At 41.1% G+C, this 22,908-nt stretch overlaps 2 protein-coding genes across 3 annotated transcripts; both read left to right on the forward strand.

Annotated features, from left to right (window-relative positions):
- Positions 1–844: 844 nt before the first annotated feature.
- Positions 845–9,462, forward strand: katnal1 (katanin p60 subunit A-like 1). 2 transcript variants are annotated; one of them, XM_085764503.1, is made up of 11 exons: positions 845–967; positions 2,277–2,457; positions 2,886–3,046; positions 3,544–3,712; positions 3,836–3,963; positions 4,099–4,204; positions 6,329–6,487; positions 7,367–7,493; positions 7,587–7,721; positions 7,888–8,014; positions 8,936–9,339. In XM_085764503.1, exons 2-11 carry the CDS (start codon positions 2,296–2,298, stop codon positions 9,132–9,134), a joined length of 1,473 nt encoding a protein of 490 aa, XP_085620629.1. In that variant the 5' UTR covers positions 845–967; positions 2,277–2,295; the 3' UTR covers positions 9,135–9,339. The 2 variants fall into 2 exon arrangements, with proteins under 2 accessions (XP_085620629.1, XP_085620628.1); XM_085764502.1 differs by having other exon boundaries at positions 857–967; positions 2,284–2,457; positions 8,936–9,462.
- Positions 9,463–12,915: 3,453 nt separating this feature from the next.
- tspan7 (tetraspanin 7) lies at positions 12,916–21,368 on the forward strand. Its single transcript, XM_085764504.1, has 8 exons — positions 12,916–13,148; positions 18,322–18,510; positions 18,841–18,915; positions 19,033–19,128; positions 19,640–19,795; positions 20,017–20,100; positions 20,444–20,529; positions 20,936–21,368. Exons 1-7 carry the CDS (start codon positions 13,083–13,085, stop codon positions 20,510–20,512), a joined length of 735 nt encoding a protein of 244 aa, XP_085620630.1. The 5' UTR covers positions 12,916–13,082; the 3' UTR covers positions 20,513–20,529; positions 20,936–21,368.
- Positions 21,369–22,908: the final 1,540 nt, after the last annotated feature.

The raw sequence follows: 22,908 nt of genomic DNA on the forward strand, positions 1-22,908 counted from the left end.
GCTTCAGTGAGTATGGGACACAGCTGTTGTCACACTTGGTGAAATGGACCGGACAGTGTCCTTGTAGAATAATGAGCATCAGCACGCGCACACACACACACACACACACACACACACACACACACACACATGATCTCATTTATATTTAGAAATCACTACATATTTCAGTTTTGTTGATAAAACACATATGGATTCTTATGTGGTACTATCTTGAAATGTGTGTTTATATATTATTTTTTATATGGAGTAAAATTATTAGTAGAAGTAGAGCACTAGGAATACTTTCTTAAATTGTAATCCACTTTCAAATTCTAATTTACTTGTAAACGTATTAAATATGCATAATACTGTTTGTTCTATTAGCTTTATTCTATCAGATAATGCTTGATATCCATACTTCACCCTAGTTTGCAATATTTTAATGTTGACAAAATATTATAACTACAAAACCCTTTTAAAAAAAAATATTTATTCTTCTTCTAGTGGGTGTAGTTCAGCTGTTGTGAAATCATAGATGTTCACATTTTCCATTTCTCTGAGCACTTTCAAACTGTTATACCACCAACCAGTGGCCAATTTATGCATAGCCATAGTGGTGATATATTTACGAAACCTTGTAAACTAGAGACTCCTCGGTTAAAATGATCATTCCCCAGGAAGTTATTTAGGGGGAAAATATAGCAATCGAATTGAAACTAAATTTAACAACTACTGTGTCTTTAAAACAAATAACAAGGGTTACAAAACAACATGTCTCTCTCTGTTTGCTGTAACTTTATCGATCCATGAGGTCTCCCGAGGACGCTCATATTTACCAGCTTGTATTAAGTTCGTAAACGCAGCACAGTCACCGAGCAGCAGTCTGTATTCTTAACACGGCGTCTCTCTGCGGCCATGGTAACACTTTCCTCAATACCGGACCTCTGAATCAGAGACAAACTACACTAAACAAGTGCTTTTCATGCAGGTATGAGCATTATTGTCACGTTAGATACGTAGTTAGAGAACATAGCTGTGGTTGTGGACCGGTTCTTGTTGTTGTCTAGCTGTACATTTACCACATACTTGGGAGGATTAAGTGGCGTTTACGTTATTTATTGGCACACGGATCGGTTTGTTTTATGTCCGTGGCCTAGCAGCAAGCTAGCAGAAGCTAACGTCGCTAAGATGAGGGCAGGGTGTAGACAAGTAAACGAGCTCATTTGAATAGTGGGCTTAAGGAAACCGTGTGCTGAACTGGCTGCGATTAACAATTAAAAAAACACACACACACACACACTCCCTTGAATCAGATATCTTAACTACAGTACCATGCTTTGACCGGTGTAGCCGCCTAATAGCTTCCGTCCTATTTGGCAGACACCTGACTTGGTTGAAGCTTGAAGCTGCACCATCGTGTAATAACTGGACTTAGCAATGTCGTTTTGACCTAGTTTAAAAACGCGCTAACACAAACAAAAGCAACAGACTTTCATTTCTTTTGAACTCGATGACAGATACTTGGTGTCAATGCAACCTCTGCACCATTAAGTAAGAGTCTGAGGTTTAGATCATTCATACTGCAAAACAAGTTTATTATGAATATGTGAGAATATGATGGTGTGTGGCAAGATTATGCATGCGGATCAGGGACCACAGCCCTAATGTGTGAATATGGCTTTGACCAAATTTTGAATGTCTATTCATCTGAAACATTTGTATCTGAACTTTTCAGGCAGTAAGATTCACAAATTAGGCATATAAAGTGTTCAGTCATGTAATCCAATGTAACCATGAGTAAATATTGCATTACATCTGGTTATAAACATGTGCAGTGAACACATGGAGAGTTCATATGACACAATAGATGTTTGTGTTTATGTTGTTTATGTTGAAGAGGTGACCTTTTTTTATATAGTTGAACTGTATTGTTTTATATGGACTAATAATTTATTCAATTATGATATAGTTTCTTTGTGTAAAAATGTAGAAATGACCAGAAGAGTATGCAAAACAGAAATGTGTCCAGTTAGGGTGTGGGTCTGTTTGTGTTGCAGTGTTTGTTTTGTGCATGTGTTTGTTTTGTGCTCTTAGAAGTTTACGAAGAGTGTATGTGAATTATTATTGTTGTGAATTATTATTGTTGTGCAAGTAGCCTATCACACATGCAATGCAGGAACTGATAAAGGGAAGAAATACAGTATGTCTTTATTTTGAATTTCCATCAATGTGATGTAGCTATTTGCTGACTAGCCAACACCATAAGTAATAAGTTTGTCCTCTTTTTTTTCCGTCAGCATACAGCTGTTATTCAGCATGAATTTGGGAGACATATGTGACAACGCCAAGAAGGGCCGCGAGTATGCATTGCTTGGGAACTATGACTCCTCCCTTGTGTACTACCAAGGTGTCGTTCAACAGATCAGCAAGCACTGTCAGTCCCTCAGAGACCCTGCACTTAAAGTCAAATGGCAACAGGTGAGTTCCCCAAATGCCTTTGTTCTAACACAGGTCATTAAACTGTCATTAAACAGGAGCCCGGGGAGCTACATAAGTAGCATTAGCAGGTTTATGTGGTTGTTTATTCTGTCAGCTCATTTTTTAATGGAAGATTGTTTGGCCTGTTATTAGTTGTGGATGCAATTCTGCCTGTTGTTCCTGGATGTTCTGATGACTTAAGTACTTTTTGAATTTATTGCATTTATATAAACTCATTGTTGTGCTTTCGATTGTTGTCTGCAAGTCAAACAGCCCTTCTGAAACATTAAAGCTTTGCTACAAACCCAGCATTGTTCTGCCACAGGGATCAACACACATAAACTGTTGTATTGTTGTATTTTTGGTAGGAAGCTCTGTGATGCACCACTGATACCCCCCCTGACTGTTCTTCTTCGGTTTGTGATCAGGTCAGACAGGAACTCACTGAGGAGTACGAGCAGGTGAAGGCCATCATGGGAACACTGGAGAGCTTTAAGTCAGAGAAGCCAGGGGACATTTTCGCACCTCAATCTGAAGAGAAGCCCGATGACCCGGCAGTCTGGCCCCCTCCCATCCCTGCAGAGCACAGGTTGCTATGTGTGTGTGTGTGTGTGCGCAAGGCTCTGACTTGCAGGGTCCATCTAATTCAAAATAAACGTTTATCAAGTAGTTTAATGTCATATTTATATTCATTATTTATTTAATATTTATTATATATACAATTTATGTTTAATGAAAGATCATTTATTTTACTCATACCTATATAAATATTGTATTGTCACATTTATATCTGCAGGAAGCCCTTTGAAGTGCACATCTGTTTTGCATACTTCATCTGTGCCAGCACAATGGTGACTCGCCATGTCGGATTTTTTTTATCACAGTCTATTCATTGAAGTGGACATACCAAACTTTACCACCACAGAGAACTAGCAGAGCTGGTTTAACGTTCATGTCCCTCTGTGGGAACATTAGGCACACACCATTATCACAATTTCCTCAATTGCAAATCATCCCGCTGTTATCTGTTCTCAGCCATGTGTGTAGTTTTAAACCCGGTGCGTGTGTGTGTGTGTGTCCATGTAGGAATCCAGTTGCTGTGAAGCGCCCCAACAGTGCGGTGAAGCAGCAGAGGAAGGACTCCCCTGGTCTGCAGCATCGGGGAGCAGGACCAGGAGGCCGCGGTCAAGCCAACGTTAAAGCAGACCGACCAGGATTCAGAGAGGCGCGTGGCACAAAGGCCAAAGACGATAAGGTGCAAACTGCAGACCATGATCAGTGGTTGAGTGAATGGAAAAATGAAAATGGGTGAGGTCTTTATGAAATGAATTAATCTGTCCTCAAAAATACATGTTTTTCTTCTTCTTTTTCTTCTCAGGGAAAGAAAGGGACTGGCGACGCAGTGGGGGATGTAGAGCAGAAGAAATTTGACGGCACAGGATACGACAGTGACCTGGTGGACTCACTGGAGAGAGACATTGTGTCTCGTAACCCTAATATACACTGGTACGGTAGCATACGCACAGAATTTCACATACAGCTTTACACTTTGTGCTGCAGGGGCTGTTTCTTTTTTTTCTTTCTTTCTTTCTTTCTTTCTTTTTTAGCAGCACTGATTGAATTCTCTTTGTTGAACTGTAGGGATGACATTGCTGATCTGGAGGATGCTAAGAAGCTGCTGAGAGAAGCAGTGGTGTTACCCATGTGGATGCCTGACTTTTTTAAGGGTATTCGTCGGCCCTGGAAGGTACACACATACACACACAGACGCACACACTCGAACATAATTACACAGCAGTTACAGAGATCAACACATGTTTTTTTTCTTCATTGTTTTTATTGCAGTTTTTGTTTCCATTCAACAAAACAAACAGTATCTACAAAAATTATACACAAAACAAAACGAACACAAAACATACATGACAGCTCTTACATGAGAGATGAATGAGTTGGTAAGATATTCTAGAGGGATCAGTTCAGAAATTATTTTGCGCCAACCACAAATCTCACACTGTGCTGGGCTCACATTTGAACATACAGTACATGCTCTCTACTCTAAACTCCAACCTACAGATTAAAATCAAACACTGCCACAGAGTGTGCTGTTTCACCCAGTGAATCTTATGGGTAATATGGAAGGGAAACTTCAAAACTTATAAGAGACAGAAAGAGTCCTACAATACAATAGTGAAATAGATAGGAGCAATGAATACAGTCCTGTGTGAACACATCAAGAAATTAAGGATACCTTATCTGTCATTTCTGCTGTGGTTTATATTTTCTTTACTGAGCTTTGTCAGACCTGCATCAACAAGTTATTCCTACAAACCAAGTAATGCAACAACATAGAGCATTTCACCATGAATATAAAGGGATGTAGTTTGTCAAAAAAAAAAACAGGCAAAATAATCCCCAGGCTCTTTTATCATTAGTCATAGATTTCTAACAGTTTCCATGACAACAGTTGATAAGAAAAAAAACCTGCATGTGCATGTGCAGGTGACTGTCCTGACATTTTTGTGAGGTGAAATCTCCTTTACAAAGTTGCAGTGCAATGTGCTTCGTGTTTGCGTCACTAGCAGCAGGCCTGTCTACACAACGTCTACATGACTGAATGACCAGTCTGAGCTGAGCCCCATCATGTGAGGCCTCTTCCCCTCAGGCCTGCCATGTGAGGGTTAATACTGTATCTTTTTTTTTTTTTGACAGCCGCACAATGCTTTCCATTTTTTTGAGAATGTGCATGCATAATTTAACTCTTTGCTCAGATAACGGAAAATGAAATCAAACGAGGCATTAGTACATTGGCTGTAGAAAAAAAGGACATTTGTAAGGTCATGGCTGTTTAGACGGCACACAGGTAGGCTGAAAGTATTTGTGCATCATTATAGCTGACATTTAGTATCGTGGTCTGTGCTGCATGTGCACCGTCCCACTCCCACCAGCTCCTGCTGTGATTCTGACAAGTCTTGCCGTTGCATACGTTAATTTAATTGAAAATCTGTCCGTCCCATTCTTCTGAGAATATAAGACAGGGCAGTGTATGCATTCTGAGGCAGCGGGGACCACTAATACATGAAAATGTAAATGTAATCTCCATAGCAACTCTCACAAACCAGATGCCAAAATGTCAGCCAGCAGAGCAGCAGTGATGTCTGACTAATTGACTAACAGAGGAGATTTGCATCAGGCATGGTATTTCTGCGTAATATTACTGGCATTTAAACAACTGCAAATTAGTGGTGCTTTTGGCATTAGCCCTCTTTCTTAAGCGTCCATGAATCGGCAGTGACTCAGCGCAAATTGACAGTAATTTTAGATGTTTTGAGAAACTGGCAACAAGTTGTTATCATGAGCGCTCAGCTGCCAGAACCGAAGGAAGAGGTGACTTATTTAAATTGCTTATACCAAGAGCGACACTTGTCTCTCTGTCTGTCTACACTGTGGACACAAAGCCTCTGGCGCACAAGTCGATTTAACAATGAACAATTAATTCAGAGCATCGATGTTTGTTTTTTTTCTTACCTGCAAGGTATTGTATGTAGTTAGCATTGTAAATTACAGTAGAGAATAATTAGAAGTATTCTCTGCTTTCTCAGATTTTCTGAGCTGCCTTTTCCTGTTTTTTAGTTCAGTAGATTTTTAATGCAACACATCCTTACTCCACATACTGTTATTTCCATGGGTACTGAAGTGAATACTCAGTTTTCCGATAGCAGCAGGAGACAGTTTGTCATATCTGCCAGTATTATATAAATCTAGGTTTTCACAGTGAGTGTGTCTGTGAGAAGTTGTAGTGTAGTCACACACAAACCTTTCTTTTTCCATTTGTTTATGCGTCAAGGTTTTAACACCAGTGTGTTTCTCTCAGGGTGTGTTAATGGTCGGCCCTCCAGGGACAGGGAAGACCATGTTAGCTAAAGCCGTGGCCACAGAGTGCGGGACTACTTTCTTCAACGTGTCCTCCTCCACGCTCGCCTCCAAATACAGAGGCGAGTCAGAAAAACTTGTCCGTCTGCTGTTCGAAATGGTACGTACACATGAGGGTATATGGGTGCATGCACAGTAGAGACTATCCGTGAATCGCAGGGGCTGGTTCAGTCTGCAGCTACGTCCACATACTTTAGTGTCCTTGGGTAAGACACTGAACTAAATCCCTCCTGATAGTCAGGCAAGCAGGCTGCACGGTAGCTGTGTGTGGGTGGGTGGCTGAAAGGCAAATTATAAAGCACTTATGACAAAAGTATTATATAAAAATGCATATGTATAGTGCAGAAGATTGAAAATGCATACTAATAGTTCTTATACACTGCCCGTCCAAAAAAAAGTCACCACCTGGATTTAACTAGGCTTATAGGTAAGAGCCTCCCATTGGATAATTACTGCATGGATGATTATGTTTCAGCTGGCAGCAAGTTATATGCAGCCTCATTTCTTAAACAACCATGTTGGAAGACACATCCTATGGTTTTTGAAAATATATTAATCTGCTTCAGAAGGGTCAGATTATTGGCATTCAATCAAGCAAATAAAACATCTAAGGAGATTGCTGAGACTACGAAAATTGGGTTAAGAACTGTCCAACGCATTATTAAAAACTGCAAAGACAGTGGGGAACCATCATCTTCAAGGAAGAAATGTGGTTGGAGAAAAACCTTGAATGATTGTGATCGGCGATCACTTAAACGTTTGGTGAAGTCAAATCGTAAAAAAACAAGATTGTTGTGAAATTGCAGAAGCTTATCTAAGCGAATGTGTGCCATATTTAAAGCTAAAGGTGTTAGGAGAAGGTGTGTGACTTTTTTTTTGGGACAGGCAGTGTATTTCAGAGAATACATTTGTTATGATATATGGCTATGGTTAAGTAATACAGACAAAAGTTAAATTATTGCACTATGTTTTCTCGTAGGCCCGGTTTTATGCACCTACAACAATCTTCATAGACGAGATAGACTCCATGGGTGGCAGGAGAGGAACATCTGATGAGCATGAATCCAGCCGCAGGGTCAAATCAGAGCTCCTGGTCCAGATGGACGGTGAGTGCAGCAGGGAGGCGAAGCTGTGACTGGGTTTCTGAATCGAGCTTGGTGTTCGAGGTCATTATTATATCAGACGTACTGTTCAACCAGGTGTGGGAGGAGCTCAGGAGAACGATGACCCTTCTAAGATGGTGATGGTCCTCGCCGCTACCAACTTCCCCTGGGACATCGACGAGGCGTTACGACGACGTCTGGAGAAGAGGATCTACATCCCCCTGCCCACAGGTGAGCACATCGCCTACACAACCAATCAAAGCAAGGGTCACTCGTAGGCTAAAAGAGGCTGCACAGAATAACAAGAAATAGTGATTCACACTGTGGTCTTATTGATGGCGTGATCTACTCCTCTGATGTATTTACTGTAAACAAATATGTGTGTGTGTGTGTGTAGCCGCGGGGCGTGTCGAGCTCCTAAAGATCAACCTGAGGGAGGTGGAGGTGGCTGCTGATGTGGACCTGGACCTCATCGCTGAGAAGATCGAGGGCTACTCCGGAGCAGACATCACCAACGTCTGCAGGTGTGTGTCTGTTAACATCTGGATACTTTAGTGGTCGGATCATTCAGCATCAACTCTGAGGAGAATACAGAAACAGGATGTTACAGAGCACACATACACACACACCTAGATACACATTTGCACCGGTCGAGTAAGTAATTACTGAGACACATTTATCCTATGTGACACACCACCCTTGCATACATAGGATATGAATATAACAAAATATAATTGATAATAAGAGCATGTTTTACGTTTAATAATTATTTAGTTTAAAGGGATAGTTCAACAGGCAAATGCAGAGACTGCTTGCCAAAAAACTGCCCTCAACAGGATCATCAGCGGTTTTGCATGAATTTACCTCGAAATAGCGTGGTGAATGTGCAGGTCACAACTTGTCCACAACAGCGTTTTGGAGTTGTTGGATTGTGTATTTGAAGAGTTTTATGAGGGAAACCAAGAAATCCCATGAGCCTCCGTAGCGTAGCTCTGAGCAGCTCACGGTTCTGCTCCGCCGTTCTAAAAATAGCTTACACCGACAATTAAAGATAACGACCTACTCCTAAAACTACAGGGATTATGGCAATGGGCCAATTTGCCAGAATGTTGAACTATCCCTTTAACATTTTCCTCCTTGCTGTCATCCTTGATGTGAGCATCCCATCTATGGTAGCTATGCTTGGAATGGCAGGTATTTTATGTTGCCAATGCCGTCTCTCCTCATCTCCATCTCCCATTGTTTTATCAATCTGGAATGTGTGTGAATGTCATCCACACAGCCTGTAGCCTTCAGGATTTGATCACAGCTCAGACTCCATCTCTTCTAACACGAGGAAAACCTTTCAAATATGAAACAGTTTAAATACTATTCTAAGTATGTGTTAGTTATGTGAAGTGATGAGTAACGGTCGTCTGTCCTGTGTTTCTCTCTATGCCCGTCAGGGATGCGTCCATGATGGCAATGCGTCGTCGAATCCAAGGCCTGAGCCCCGAGGAGATCCGAGCCCTGTCCAAAGACGAGCTGCAGATGCCCGTCACCATGGAGGACTTCACCCTCACACTGAAAAAGATCTCCAAGTCTGTCTCTGCTGCCGACCTGGAAAAATATGAAGCCTGGATGACTGAGTTTGGGTCAGTATAGAGAACGTGCAAAGGTGGAACTGGTAGCTCTGAAAACGATGAACAGGAGGAACTCGGAAGTGTATGTCGCAGAGCTGAGTAAACTCGAGCTTGCGAACCGGGATGCACACCAGGGATCAAGATAACACAGAGGCTAAAGTTCACATCAGAAGACTGGTGCCTTTGAGAGAGGATAATGAGAAGTGTCAGTGGCTTCACTCCTGCCCCTTTCCCTTATTTCCCCCCTCGTTGTTGCTGCGACACAGTTGTGTAGTGACTGTCAATCATCCAACTGCTCACTGACAAGTGCCCTGAGGAAGAACTCGTCTCACACAGGGAACTTTAAATGTTTTTTTAAAAAGTAGCCTAATACACACAGGTAGACCAGGGAATTCACACTAGTTTTACTTATCAGGCCTCATGCAAGAATATCTTCAGATTCTTTGTCTGCCCATTCATAAATTATTAGTTTCAAACCGATAATTGCCATAAAATCTGTTGGTGATTGATTGGGGAAATTCTGATAATCAGTGTTTTTTCAAATTGCTATACAGGAGACCCAGGTCTGCTCCATTTATGTGGGGTTAGGCGGAGGGTTAGGGTCCAAATGTTACCAAAGAGTAAAAACAAGAACAGGGAGCTTCAGCTTCAGCATAGAGAACAAAACAGGTGTAGTGCCTCAGGCGGGCGTAAGGGGACAAACAATTAGACAATCTCAATATAATTTGCAACAAATCATCAACACTACTGCATCATATTGTGACAGAGATATGCATTAATCAGACCACCAGTAACAATAGTGAATGATATGATTCATTTTTGCTTAGTCTGGTCATCCGCATATGTCCTCATGTCCATTAATTATAACACCCACTAAATATTACTTGGAAGACAGGACATGTCTGATGTGGCAAATGAACTTAAATCACTAAAGAACAAATATGTCAGTGTTTGCAATTCTTGCATGAGGCCCATTGTCTTGAAGAACTGTATGTTTGAGCACTTTCGATGTATTTCCTGGAGGATCCTGTGAATTTCCTGCTGACTGAACACACTTGAAGACTTGTTATGAAGTGACTGATTAGGTGTTTGTGTTTGTTTTTATTTGTTGTCGTTTTTAATATCTTTTTTTTATTTTTTATTTTGGTTTAGTTTTAGCTCTGTTGAAACAAACAAATGTAGTCAGGCTAAAATAACACACGTCCATGTGAATTGTCTAGTATTGGGTAATCCTCACCTACGTAAAGGTTCTTGTATTTTATGAAATCTATTAAATTGCACTCTGTGAAGTGAGTTTTGAGTTTTGTGTCTAGTGTTGAGTCATTCATCAGGTGAAGACAGGAGGAGCTGAGTGAGAAGAAAGTACATTTTGAACAAGTGATGGACTCAATCCATAACCTATGGATGATGATTACTATCCTTTTGAGGCTGCCTAAAGTGTTTGGAGCGCCCTCCTTAGGGCAAATGATTAACCACCCAAAGCTCTAACCATTGTGTTATTTATTGTGGTACTTACACAAATTGCCATTTCATATTAAATCTCAACAGAATTAATTCATGATGCTAAGATTGGTGAAATATTCAGTGTGAACGTTATATTCGAGGAAAGAATAATTTGACAAAAACAAAAACAAAAAAACATTTTGTCAATTGTTATTGTATTGTGTTGTTCTGCTACATTAAACCTGTGGTGGCAGCTATGGCATTAGGTACATTACAGTGAAACAATAACAGTATATGATCAGTATTTCTGCTATGAAGTAATTTAGAGACTCTAAAAGTCTAAGAAGCCATCTGTTACACATCTCTAATGAGCACATCAGAAGGTTTTTGCTGTAATTCCAACAGCAAACAGAAGCGTCTTTTGAAATCTCACTAAACAAATAACAAAGCTGGGCAAGAAAAAAACAAATTGCCCTCTTCACTGTTCTTCATGGTCATAACAGCTTTGTGAGATGCATTCTGTCACTTCGCTCTGTTGCTTTTTGTTTTTTCTGTACGACTCAAACAAACCTACTTTTTTCTAGGTCACCAGATGTTCATTTGATGTTTGAAACGTCTTAGCAGGCCTGTTACTTTCCAAATGCAGGACAAATGGCATGCGCCACTGTTCATCTTTTGATGAATCTAAGGCAGATTTTAACAGGTGGCTTCATTGTCAAGCAGTCTTTGTGTCCCCTAAATTTTCACTATTGTATTGTAAGACTGTTATAAATCTCCCATCATGCAAAGAAGCAGATTTTTTTTTTTACTATTTTGAAAGCAAAGCATTTTCCAAAAACAGGATTTTGAGTATTAGACACCTGCAGCTTAGCAGTTCAGTGTTTTCCCAGTCATCATAGCTAATATTTGCCTGGGTCAATAAGATTTGCAGAGGAAGAGCTTGCTTTCCTATAATAAATAGATGTGAAAAGTATTTGCTGTAAACAGTATCAGAACATTTCAGCTATATGACTGACATTATTAGTAATTACAATCAAATGTAAGATAGTATAGCATGGTTGACATGGGGACTTAACTCAACCAGTTGGGTAGCTCAGTGTGTAAAGTAGGTAACTTTGGATTGGTAGGCTTGAGGTTTGAATCCCCCTTGAGGAAAATATGTTACTTTTTGATTAATAAGATCTGAAGAAGAATAGCTTGTTTTGCTGTAATTACAATGAATTGTGGTTTGTGCCATCATTGGTAAGTATTATCAGCAGATGGGTAGCTCTTTGGATAATGCCATTGACTGTGGACTGGGAGTCTGGGGTTCAAATCACATATGGAGCCAGAGCGAGACAGATAATAAGAAGAAAGCCATGCCGAGATAGCGTGGCCTTGGGCCCAGCCATATGCACTGTTACACACAGTAATTACACAGAAATTGCTTAAAACATTATTTGCATTAGAGGGAATAAACGTAACGGATCCAAACAGTGTATTACAATGATTCAAATTCCAGTTTTTCCCATCCTGCCAATAATATGAGCATGAATGTAGCAAAATTGCACACACCTGTGCTGATCTGAATCCAGTGGATGAGTAAAGACTCCAGCCAGAGCCAATTAATCACCATAGCAACACCAGACATGAAGGCCCCTTAGAGCTCCACTGTCATATACAGTCATCAGTGTTGTGAAAGGACACCCTAAAAATAAAGCTCCCTGGTAAATAAATGAACTTAAATTTACCCTACATCTTAATTTAACTTACTCAACTTACAGTGAGACCAATATGTTGTGAAGGGCACTTGTCCCTGTACTGACTTTAGCAACAAATTACTGTATCATACTGTACCCCAGTTATTCACTATACCTAAATAATATGTTTATTTCTGCTGTAATGTTGGGGGGACTTTAACATGGTTCACTATTGGAGCCAGGTTCAAATGGTCATTCAAGAGGCTCCAGCTTTTCCCACTTTGGTGTTTGATTCATTTTCCAGCTGCCACTTGACACACACAATGAATGCCTTGATTTTCAATGACAACTTTGACCATCTTTTTTTTTTTTTTTTTTAATTGGCTCTCTTGCGTAGCCTATGCTTTAGTGAATACTGGATGGGAATTGGAGAATCCTTACTTGGGGGGAAAAAAGGGCACCATACGCACCTACGCAACCAGTCTATCACAACCAATGAGGATTTCCTAAGATAACTTGGGGTATCCAAACTTTTGCATACACCTGCACCTACATTTGCATACACCTGCACCTACATTTCGAGAAGTAGGTAGTTTGCTGGTGATTAAAACTACAAAAAGCGCGTGTAAACCACTGCCACTGAGGGTATAATATTAATTGTGTAGCCTACTGCTCTGCTCTGCTCTGCTCTGCTCTGCTCTGCTCTGCGTGGTGCGCTGCTCCAGTGACGCTGTGTGGTTGCCTGCATCAGCGCATGGTTGCAACGCGACAGCTCCCGGAGACGTTTCATTTTTCCCCCTCTCCGCTGCTGTTGTTATCACACTGGGTCTACCCTGCTCCGCGCAAGAATGGAGACTAAGCCGGTCATCACCTGCCTTAAAACCCTCCTCATCGTTTACTCCTTCGTGTTCTGGGTACGTAGCTGTTCGGTATCTTATTCTAAATTAAAAAAAAAAAAAAAAAATTATATCCCTGCAGAAAATGATCGCAATCCATCCACCAAATCCACCGCTATGTGTGTGGGTTTTTTTTTGTGTTGTGTGTGTTGTTGTTGTGCGTGATGAAGGGGTGGACAGAGCCAGCATCATCGACGGAATTATTATTATTATTATGTCTGAATATACGCTAACAGATCGACCACTCGCCTCCCATAGCGATCAACATACGCATTTTTATCGTCTTCCATTATGTAACTTGTGTTAAGGTTACACATATTTTGGCTGCTGCCTGGGCGTCAGTGCTGTCAGGACATTGCATGCATAGCATCATGGTTGTAGTCAGTGAGCGCGGTGGAGGATGTTAAGAGGCTGTCGCCGCAACGATGTAACTGTGTCTGATAAAAGACAGAAACACCGTTAAGGGGCCTAGTCGGTGTGATAAGGCCCGTTTAAAGCCCCTCTTTTTCTGGCCACATACTCTACATTTCGGGGGTCGTTCCTATATATTCTTAAAGGGGCCTTCCACCATTAGGGTTTACCCCATATAGGCTAGACATGGATGAAACCTAACTATGCACATTTAGTGAAGTACTAACAGGGCCCTACTGTATAGCCTATAGTAGTAATAGTATTAGTATGTCTATTTTAAGTTATTTTATGCTTTTGCTTCCAGATAAAGATATATATATTTAAATGTAGGCTATAAAACCCAGTTAAAATATTAATCATGCATTTCAGAACTCTCTAAATGTATGTACATTATTTAAAATGATCACTCAACAGATTCAATGAGAAAATGTTGCTTACATGTTATTGCATCAGTAGGCCTAATAACCATCAAATATGTATGTGTATGTTATAAATATTATATAAATACATTTCTTGTATGCAATTAGATCTATCACAATAGGAAAATTGTATCCTGTAATCTTGGAAAAATACTTCATTTAGGCTATAAGTACACATCCAGTAATATCCCAACCCCCCTAATCTTAGTCATTATTATTGGTGCAACCTAACAGGTTTCACTTTCATGTTGTTGCTTGTTGCAGTAGAGGTTGTTTTACTCAAGTAACATACTGCATTTAATTTGCTCATTTTAAGTTTTTAGCATCCAAATAGATAGATAGATAGATAGATAGATAGATAGATAGATAGATAGATAGATAGATAGATAGATAGATAGATAGATAGATAGATAGATTCAGTTGGCCTACCTCTGGATTTTCCTGCCAGTGTGTTGCGCAGCAAAGGTTTGCTTTCATTTGAATTTATGAAAAGCTGTTTTCACAATGGTAAGCAGCAGTCTATAAGAGTCATTTCAGGAACAGACTCTACCCATCTTTTCACTGTATAATTAAAGCTCTTTGTAACAAGTGTCCTCAGGATTTGAGCCAGCAGATTACCCGAATCGTCTCAGTTCCTGAAACTAAACACATTTGGTTGAGACTGCTTCCAATTTTGGATAAATTACTTTGAGATGAACTTGTGAAGTGAGGAGTGAAATGGCATCTCTTTATTCCCTGTGTGGTTTTCAGTGGTTTGGATGTGCCTTTGTTTACCTTTCGATTACCGATTTCCAGTCTTCAAATATGATAAAGCATTCATGCAAGCTGCAATATGAATCTAGGAACACGCATTAGCCAAGCTAAGCATAGTGGTGTGACTGAGATTTACTTGGTTTTGTGCGTAATTTTTGACCACGGTTGTGAGTTATAGGCTCATTCCAGTGTGATAGATTTCTGATAGCAGCCAAAAATGGCCAGAGTGGATTATCTAAATGGAACATGTGCAAGAGGTTTATCTGTCTTTAATGTGTTTAGGACCTGAAGAGAGCTCTCTCTGTTTTTGCTACATGTGGGAAGAGAAAATAGTTTCTGATACTTTGCCATGAGCAAGACCCAGACTAACCCCTAACATTAGAGAAGGAAATGAAATCAGCCTCTTACTTTTAAGATCTGTGGTCATGGAAGCCTGAAAAGAAAAGAAAAGCTTTGCCGTGTCCCCCTCCCCAACCCCCCTTGCTCTGCAGACATGTGCCAATGTCATTGATATGAACTTTTATATTTAGTCGAGATTGGACGGTCTCCTAGCGCTCCCGTACATCCACAGCATCAAGTTTCAGATGTCTGAAGTGCAGGAGCGTCTCACAGTTCGCTGGCTCCCTTCAACCCCCGAGGGTAAAAGCATGGATAGGGCACTGGCACCGAGCTCGGAGTGGGAGAGCAGCCTCGGCGTCAGGCCGCGGTTTCACTGTCATTGGCTGGCTTGTCATGGAAAATAATGTCTTAAGTGAGAATATCTGTGTTGCTGCGGTGCTTTACACACCACACACAGGACAGTAAAAATGCAGAGCAGGTGGCGTTGTCGGCGTGGTGTCCTCGCTAGCATATTTTGTCATCACACCTTCTGTTTCTTTATTAGGCCCCGGGTAGGAGGGGTGGAGGGAAGAGGGGTGACCTGTTTTAAACTCTATGCTGTAACCAGGGGAGGTTGGGGCCAGGCATTGAATTTCAAACAAAACGTGCGGGAGGAGGAGGAGGAGGAGGAGGAGGAGGGGGCTGCTTGGAATTCAGCAACGAGCATGAAGTCGAAATGACTTGTCCCTGCTCCTTGGACTTGATTTCCCCCGTTGGCTTCAAAATGAACACTTTAGCATTGACAGGATGATTCTTTATTTTGTATTTGGCAGTAACTACATATTGGGGGGGGGGGGGGCATTTTGTTGCTGGTGATGTAGGCTATAAACACAGTGAGTATGTTGTCATCCAAAGGACTGTCATCTGCTCAGGCCGTGAGAATCACTGTTAGAAGAAAGAGTAGATGTTATTACTGACCAATCAAATCATCAGTCAGTTGTGCTTTGGCTCAGTTGGGAGGGGATACTTTACATTATAGCTGCAATAATTGGACAATTAGTTAATTTAATCAGAAATTGTCTGATTGTGGATTGTGGATAGGATAAATCAATATAAATGGTTTCTCAGCCCTACTTTAGTTTGGCAACAGGATGATTTATACTATGAAATAATACATATTTGTTCCCTATCAGATCTATTGTTTGCTACCTGCCTACTGACATATGGGCCCACAGGCACTAGCTGGTTAACACAGTGGACACAATATGTCATTATTTACATGTCACATGTTGACACATTGTATTAAAATCGATACCAGGTCCTTAGAAACTGTTATTTGAGCACAGTAGTAGAGGGGATGACAGGAGGAGGATTCAGATAAAGAGATTAGAAAGACAATACTTGAGATGATCATAAATAAAAATCTAGTGGCTCTCACTTCTCACTGTGTGCTTCACCTGCCCACAGCCTGTCAATAATACCTTTTTTATAGGTGATTCTTATATAATAGAAACCACCGCAACACGTTGGAAGTCGACATACAGAGGTATAAATGCCTTAGTATTACTGTGGAAAACCAACACACACTTGAAACTAACTATTAATCAATGAATTATTTGTTTAGTTTATTAAGAGCACCAAAAATGAACTAATTACTGCTTGTAGATGTTATCTGATAGTAAACTAGATGTGTTTGTTTTGTTTTTCTTTGACTGTGAATTGATAAAACTAAAAACTAAAAAATCTATTTGAATATTTTCACCCTCAGGAAATTGTGACAATGTGCAGACTAAACAATTAATTGATAATGATATTGATTACTATCTTATTTTCTATTATTATTATTATTTTAACTATTATTATCTTAACTAGCTTTTTCTGTAGCTCATGTTTTCTTCAGGAACTGCCTCTCACTGTGTTTTATTGTGTGTGTGTGTGTGTGTGTGTGTGTGTGTGTGTGTGTGTGTGTGTATGTGTGTGTTTTATCGCACTCTAACCTTTTCTTATCACATCAGCCTCAGCTAAAACTCACAGCGTCCTTGTCTTGTGTGCCGTTGCGTTGATAGGGAAATCCGTGTGTGGATGTTTTTGCATGAGCCACGATCAAGTTTAGTCACGTAACACAGCAGCCACAGTGGACGACGTACCTATACTGAAACGACTCTCGCTGTATTTAAAGTCTAAAAGAACTCCTAATTAAAAAAAACTGCAACCATATTCAGAACAATGCAGCAGTCAAAGAACAGGCAGGCCGGAGCCTGGCGGTTTTATCGAGGTGTGAAACCTTTGCCCAGGCGTTATGTGAGCGCCCTGTCAACGGGGCAAAGTGTAAATGTAGTTAACACAGTCATTAACCTGCAGAGCATGATGTAAGCTATAGTCAGAGTGGGAACATAACAGTCAAACTTAACTTTTTTTTCCTTCCTTCCTTCCTTTTTCTGTGTTGTCAATCACTGATTTTTTACATGGTATGACATCAGGTTTGAGGACGTTGTTGATTAAAAGAAGGAAGCACTTCCCGTTGCTGCTGTTTCACCCATGTTGGCTCATTTTCTGCTGAGAGCTGAATGTCTTCTTCTCATCAGTCTTAGTGGTTACAAGGTGAACAGAGACATTTTGTACAGGCCTGCCCCCCTCCACCCCCCTCCTACCCCCCCTCCTCTCTGTAGTCAGAGGGCCTGGCAGCAGGACGGCCAGCAGCTTCCTCTTGGAAGGAAGGAGGGTTAGGATGATGAGTTGGCCCTTGCTCCAGTCAGATCATCAGCAGCCGCTCCACACCCTGCTCTCTTTCCGATGCCAGTAAGACATACCCAGCTGAGACACACGCCGCTTCAGCTGCCTCGTACAGCACGCTCTTTTATCCGCAGCCTTCATTTGAAATGCTAAGAGAGAGAGGCGCAACAGGAGGAAGCGTCTCGCCTCGGATCAAAGAGCTTCTTTGATTTGTCCCCCTTTCTTTTTGTCTCGCTCTTTCTGCATGTGTGAGTGCAGGCATATTCATAAAGCAGGTGATCGCTATCCCGTACTCCTGATAAATTTGTGTCTTCTGTCTGCCATCTCCTCCTCCTTACTCTAATTGCTCTCCTTTCTTGTTCCACCTTGATCCCCTTCCTTCCTCCCTCCTCCCTCCTCCTTCCTCCCCTCTCCTCCCGGCACGCTGCTAAAACACAGCTATTGTAGTATCGCAGAAGTGCAGAGATAAAGGTCTGTTCCCTGCTTTCATTCTGTTTCCTGTGCTCTTTCTCTCTCTCTCTCCAACCCCCTTCCCCTCCACCACCCTCACCCTGTAGATAACAGGAGCCATCCTGCTGGCAGTGGGAGTATGGGGGAAGTTGATGCTTGGCCCGTACATCTCTCTGATCGCCGACAACTCCACCAACGCTCCGTACGTCCTCATTGGCACGGGGACCGTCATCATCGTTTTTGGCCTGTTTGGATGTTTCGCCACCTGCAGAGGAAGCCCATGGATGCTGAAGCTGGTGAGGAGGCCGCAGGAGAAAGGGTGGAGTGTTATGTTGCAGCAAGAGAGAGAGAGAGAGAGGGGGGAGTATTGTAGATGCTGATTAATTAGCCTCAGGTCACATGATAAAGGGAATAATGGATGACCTCCATGGTGTGGAGAGGGATCAGAAATCCAATAGATGCTGCAGGGCAGTTTGGTCGGTTAATGGTGGTCAAGTGGGTGTGTTGGAGCGTGTTTGGATGTGTGTGTGTTTCTGTCTGTTAGCATAGGCAAATGATGCACACAGAGGGTTTTCATGCAAACTATGTAAAACTCCCTGTCACTTCCTCTCTGTGTGTCTGTGCAGTATGCCATGTTCCTGTCTCTGGTCTTCCTCGCTGAGTTAGTGGCCGGGATCTCCGGATTTGTGTTTCGCCACGAGGTCAGAATACAGTTCACCACATAACAACCTCATAGGTCTAAAGACAAAAGCCCCAGAGCACTCTAACACTGCTGACGTGTGTGTGTGTGGTTGTGTGCATATATTTGCATGCTGCAGATAAAGGGAACCTTTCACAGGACGTACACTGACGCAGTCCTGAACTACAACGCCGAGGACGAGGCGAGCCGTGCTGTGGACAACTTGCAGCACAAGGTTAGTGGCCGACGTCAACGAGTTTCCAACAGCTGATGAAGCTGGGAACTGAACGTTTCTAACAGAGGTGGAAATGAATTACTGTCAGCAACTTCCATGAAGAAACCAAGTCCAACCAACAATTTATGCTACGAGAAATAATAAACAGGCACTTTAGTTTATTTTGAGTAATTTCGCCATTACGCCATACTCACTAGCACACCAAATAGGTATTGATCTGCAGCTCAGAATAGACCCCAACAAATACTAACCAATATTTACCTTCTTTCTGAGCAATGTTTGCAATTACTGCTTTTTTAAAAATAAAATCTTGGGCTCTGTGACCGTTTTTTTAAAGGTTTACATTTTCAATAGGAAGTAATAGGTGAATCTGAAGGGGCCACATAAAGGACAATATTGGACAATATGGTTATTCCTATAAATATATGAAAATTAATACATAAAAATAGTAGTCCAGCCTTATCCATGAATCCTGACCTGCTCTCTATGCCTCCTCTTTTACCGCTTTTAGCTGCGTTGCTGTGGAGTGTACAACTACACCAGCTGGTTGGCCAGTGTTTACTACCCATCCAATGGTATTCCTGCCAGTTGCTGCTTTAACGCCTCCGACTGTAACACAGACGACCTCCGCAATGCAACGATTGCTCCAAACAAAGTCTTCCACCAGGTCAGTATGTCATCCCATCTACCTCCATTTCCTCACTGTAAATCGTGTGTGAATGTATAATGTCAGCCGATGAGTGTATTTACACCTGATACCTCAAACCTATCTTCCTCCTCTACACACTAACACCTCAGATACTCTCCCAGTTACCCATCTTGCCCCTAATTTGTACATATAACGTTTCCCTGGACCCACTGCCAACTAACCTGCCCCGTGTGTTTCAGGGCTGCTACGAGCTGGTCACTTCATTCATGGAAACCAACATGGCCATTATTGCGGGTGTGACGTTTGGCATCGCCTTCTCACAGGTATAGAATGAAAAAACGTAAATGAATGTAGTATGTATTATGTAGGCGACGTGTCTGTTGTGACTGAAAGTGTAATTGGATTGTTAACATGTTTAAAGTGGAGTCGTAATTACTGAAAACAAACTCAGTGTTTGCAAAGAAGGTCGACACAGCAAATATTGCATTTCATAGTTTGTGCTGAGAGCTCCAGTTTTACAGGGAATCTGCTTTACAGATCTACTTTATTTTCCTTCATCAGTGCATTTTACTGTAAATTACGTTTTCATTTTGACAAAATTTTTTTTTTTTAGCCCCAAACATGAAATTAACCAAAGCCATTTTCTGTTTCTGTTTGTCTTTATAGCTGATTGGCATGTTGCTGGCCTGCTGTCTGTCCAGGATCATCACAGCCAATCAGTATGAGATGGTCTAGCTGACGTGAAGTGGCAGGTGCGATGTTCGACGACAACACACACACAATACACTACTACACACATGTAGAGGTAAAGGTGCTCAAAGTAATTGCTAATGATTATCATTAACTCCTTATTTCCACTCATCACTCATTTTAGTGCCTTCCACATTGATTTAATTTGGCATGTAGAGCCACAGACATAGTATGATACAGTGTATTTGGTGGAGAACAAAACCGAGATAAAAGAAACATCAGTATTGGGCTTCCAGAAACACATACACATTTAAATTAGTTGGTTTTATCATCTGTTAAAGTCGTCAGATATGTCAATTTAGTGTTTTTAACTTCTGCTGTTGTCCCCATGAGGCAAATTCCAGGTTTAATTTGTACATAAATAATTGTTTATATATATAGTTTTTTCAAACGTTTCTGTTTTTTCAGGGAGATGAAGAGAAGAAGCAACAAAGAGCCTTGACACATGACAAGAGTAAATTCCCCAAACACACTATCACACGTCTGAATTGGAATTTACCTCCCTCCGTCTCTCTGCCTGTGATCTCAATGTAATATCTTAATGTATCTTATTGTAAAGCACCATTCCTTGACTCACTGCTGTCGCATCAAAGCTTTCTATACCACATGTCACACTGCCGCTTGATGTAGAAGTTGCTCATTAGCACATATCTCGGATCAGTACGGCCTACAACAAGCAGGTAGAGCGGAGTTGTCTTGACTTGACACAGTGTTGGTCTCAGATAGGTGACTGGACGCAACTTGGCTTCTCAGTTGGACGCAGCATGCTCCTCCGATCGTCATCAGAAGGCTACCGCACATCTTTGTACAGAATGACATCATTAAGCTTGAAAGTAATACTTTGATAGGTTTAGTTTTGAATTTGACTTTGCTATTGCTCACCATTGTATATTCCTATGGTTGTGACATTTTGTGAACTGATTACATGTACTAAGGATGATATTTTAAGTTTATATGAAAACTGAGGAAACTGACAGAGGAAAGAATGAAGAGAGCTCTTAGAGAGTATTTTTTACCTGTAGAAAGGGTAAATATTTTTTTGATATGTTTTAATATTTAATTTAACTTAAATTAAGCATCAGTATTAGTTGCTTTAGCCTAGAATAAGACCACAGATACCAAAATGTGAATTTTTTTCCGATCTCTACTCTCACAATAGCGGAAAATATGTAACTTTTGCCTGAATTTATAGCTTCTCAACTCCAGTTTATGTCAGTTCATTAGTTTTACAGGGGAAGAGTTCATCAATGAGGTCACTTGTTGAACAAATCAGTTACACCGTAGACTGAAGGCGCCGTCACACCAGACAGTGAGAAACTGCCAGTTACACACTTTTGTTATTTAGGTCATAAACAGGACAATAAGTGCAGCACAGTAACAGTTTATCCAAAAAGATAGGTTTGACTCCGATCTCAAAATGGTTTCTAAACAGTTTATATCCCAACTGAGGAGGAGAAGGAGGAGGTTTGTGCCACAGCAGCAGATCCTTTGCACTTCAGATATGCTTGCTTGGCCAATGTAGGAGAGGGATATGGGTAAATAATAATATCATTAACCATGGCTCCATTCCCTTGTGTCACAGTAAGCATACACAGCACCAGGACCCTGAAACTGCCCTTTCCTGTGCTGTTCCAGCTTTATCGGCTCCAAGTCTCTGCTACTATTATTTCCTCCTCTATTTTGAACCTATCGCCCTAAATGAGCAGTTAGTTGTAGAGAGACAGGAAATGCTGCGACAGAGAGAACTGGCACCGTTGGAGCAAACAAAGTCAAAGTTAACAAACTCTTTTTGCGCAGATTTGAAATGTGGTAGTTTTAAACGCTGGTGTGACCAGGGCCTGGCTCTGAAATATCCCTCCAACACCCAATTAGGCCTACCTTAAAACACCTGAATCAACCTGGGATAATGGGGAATTCCTTTAGATGTGTGAAGAATGACAAGAGATTTATAGAGAGGTTTAAATCACGTCAACTCTCACACCTACACACACCTGACCAGCGTCGGCATTATGCTGTGGGTGTAATGGTCAGATGGAGCGCCTCCTCTGTGCTGACATTGGACAGATGTGTGCAAAGGGAAGGACTTAAATTCAGAGGATCAAACAAGATCTTAATGTGACGCATAACCTCCCTTTAGTAAAACGTTTTAAACTTTGTCTTTTTTATATGACAGAAACTGAATTCCAAAATGTCACGATAATGCTTCAAAGAGCAACGTAACAAAAGCTGATTTTCTTCTTTTTCTTTTTTTTAATTATTTGTTTTTTTTTATTCTCCTGACCTATAACAGCACCTTTCAGCCCTCTAGGGTCATATCAAATCATTTGGGTGGTTGAAACCCTACTGTAATTGAAAGCAAAGCCAGCTGCCTGCTATACGGT

This window comes from Trachurus japonicus, chromosome 21 (assembly GCF_045865225.1).
Source record: "Trachurus japonicus isolate A0001 chromosome 21, Traja_1.0".
Lineage (NCBI taxonomy): Eukaryota > Metazoa > Chordata > Actinopteri > Carangiformes > Carangidae > Trachurus > Trachurus japonicus.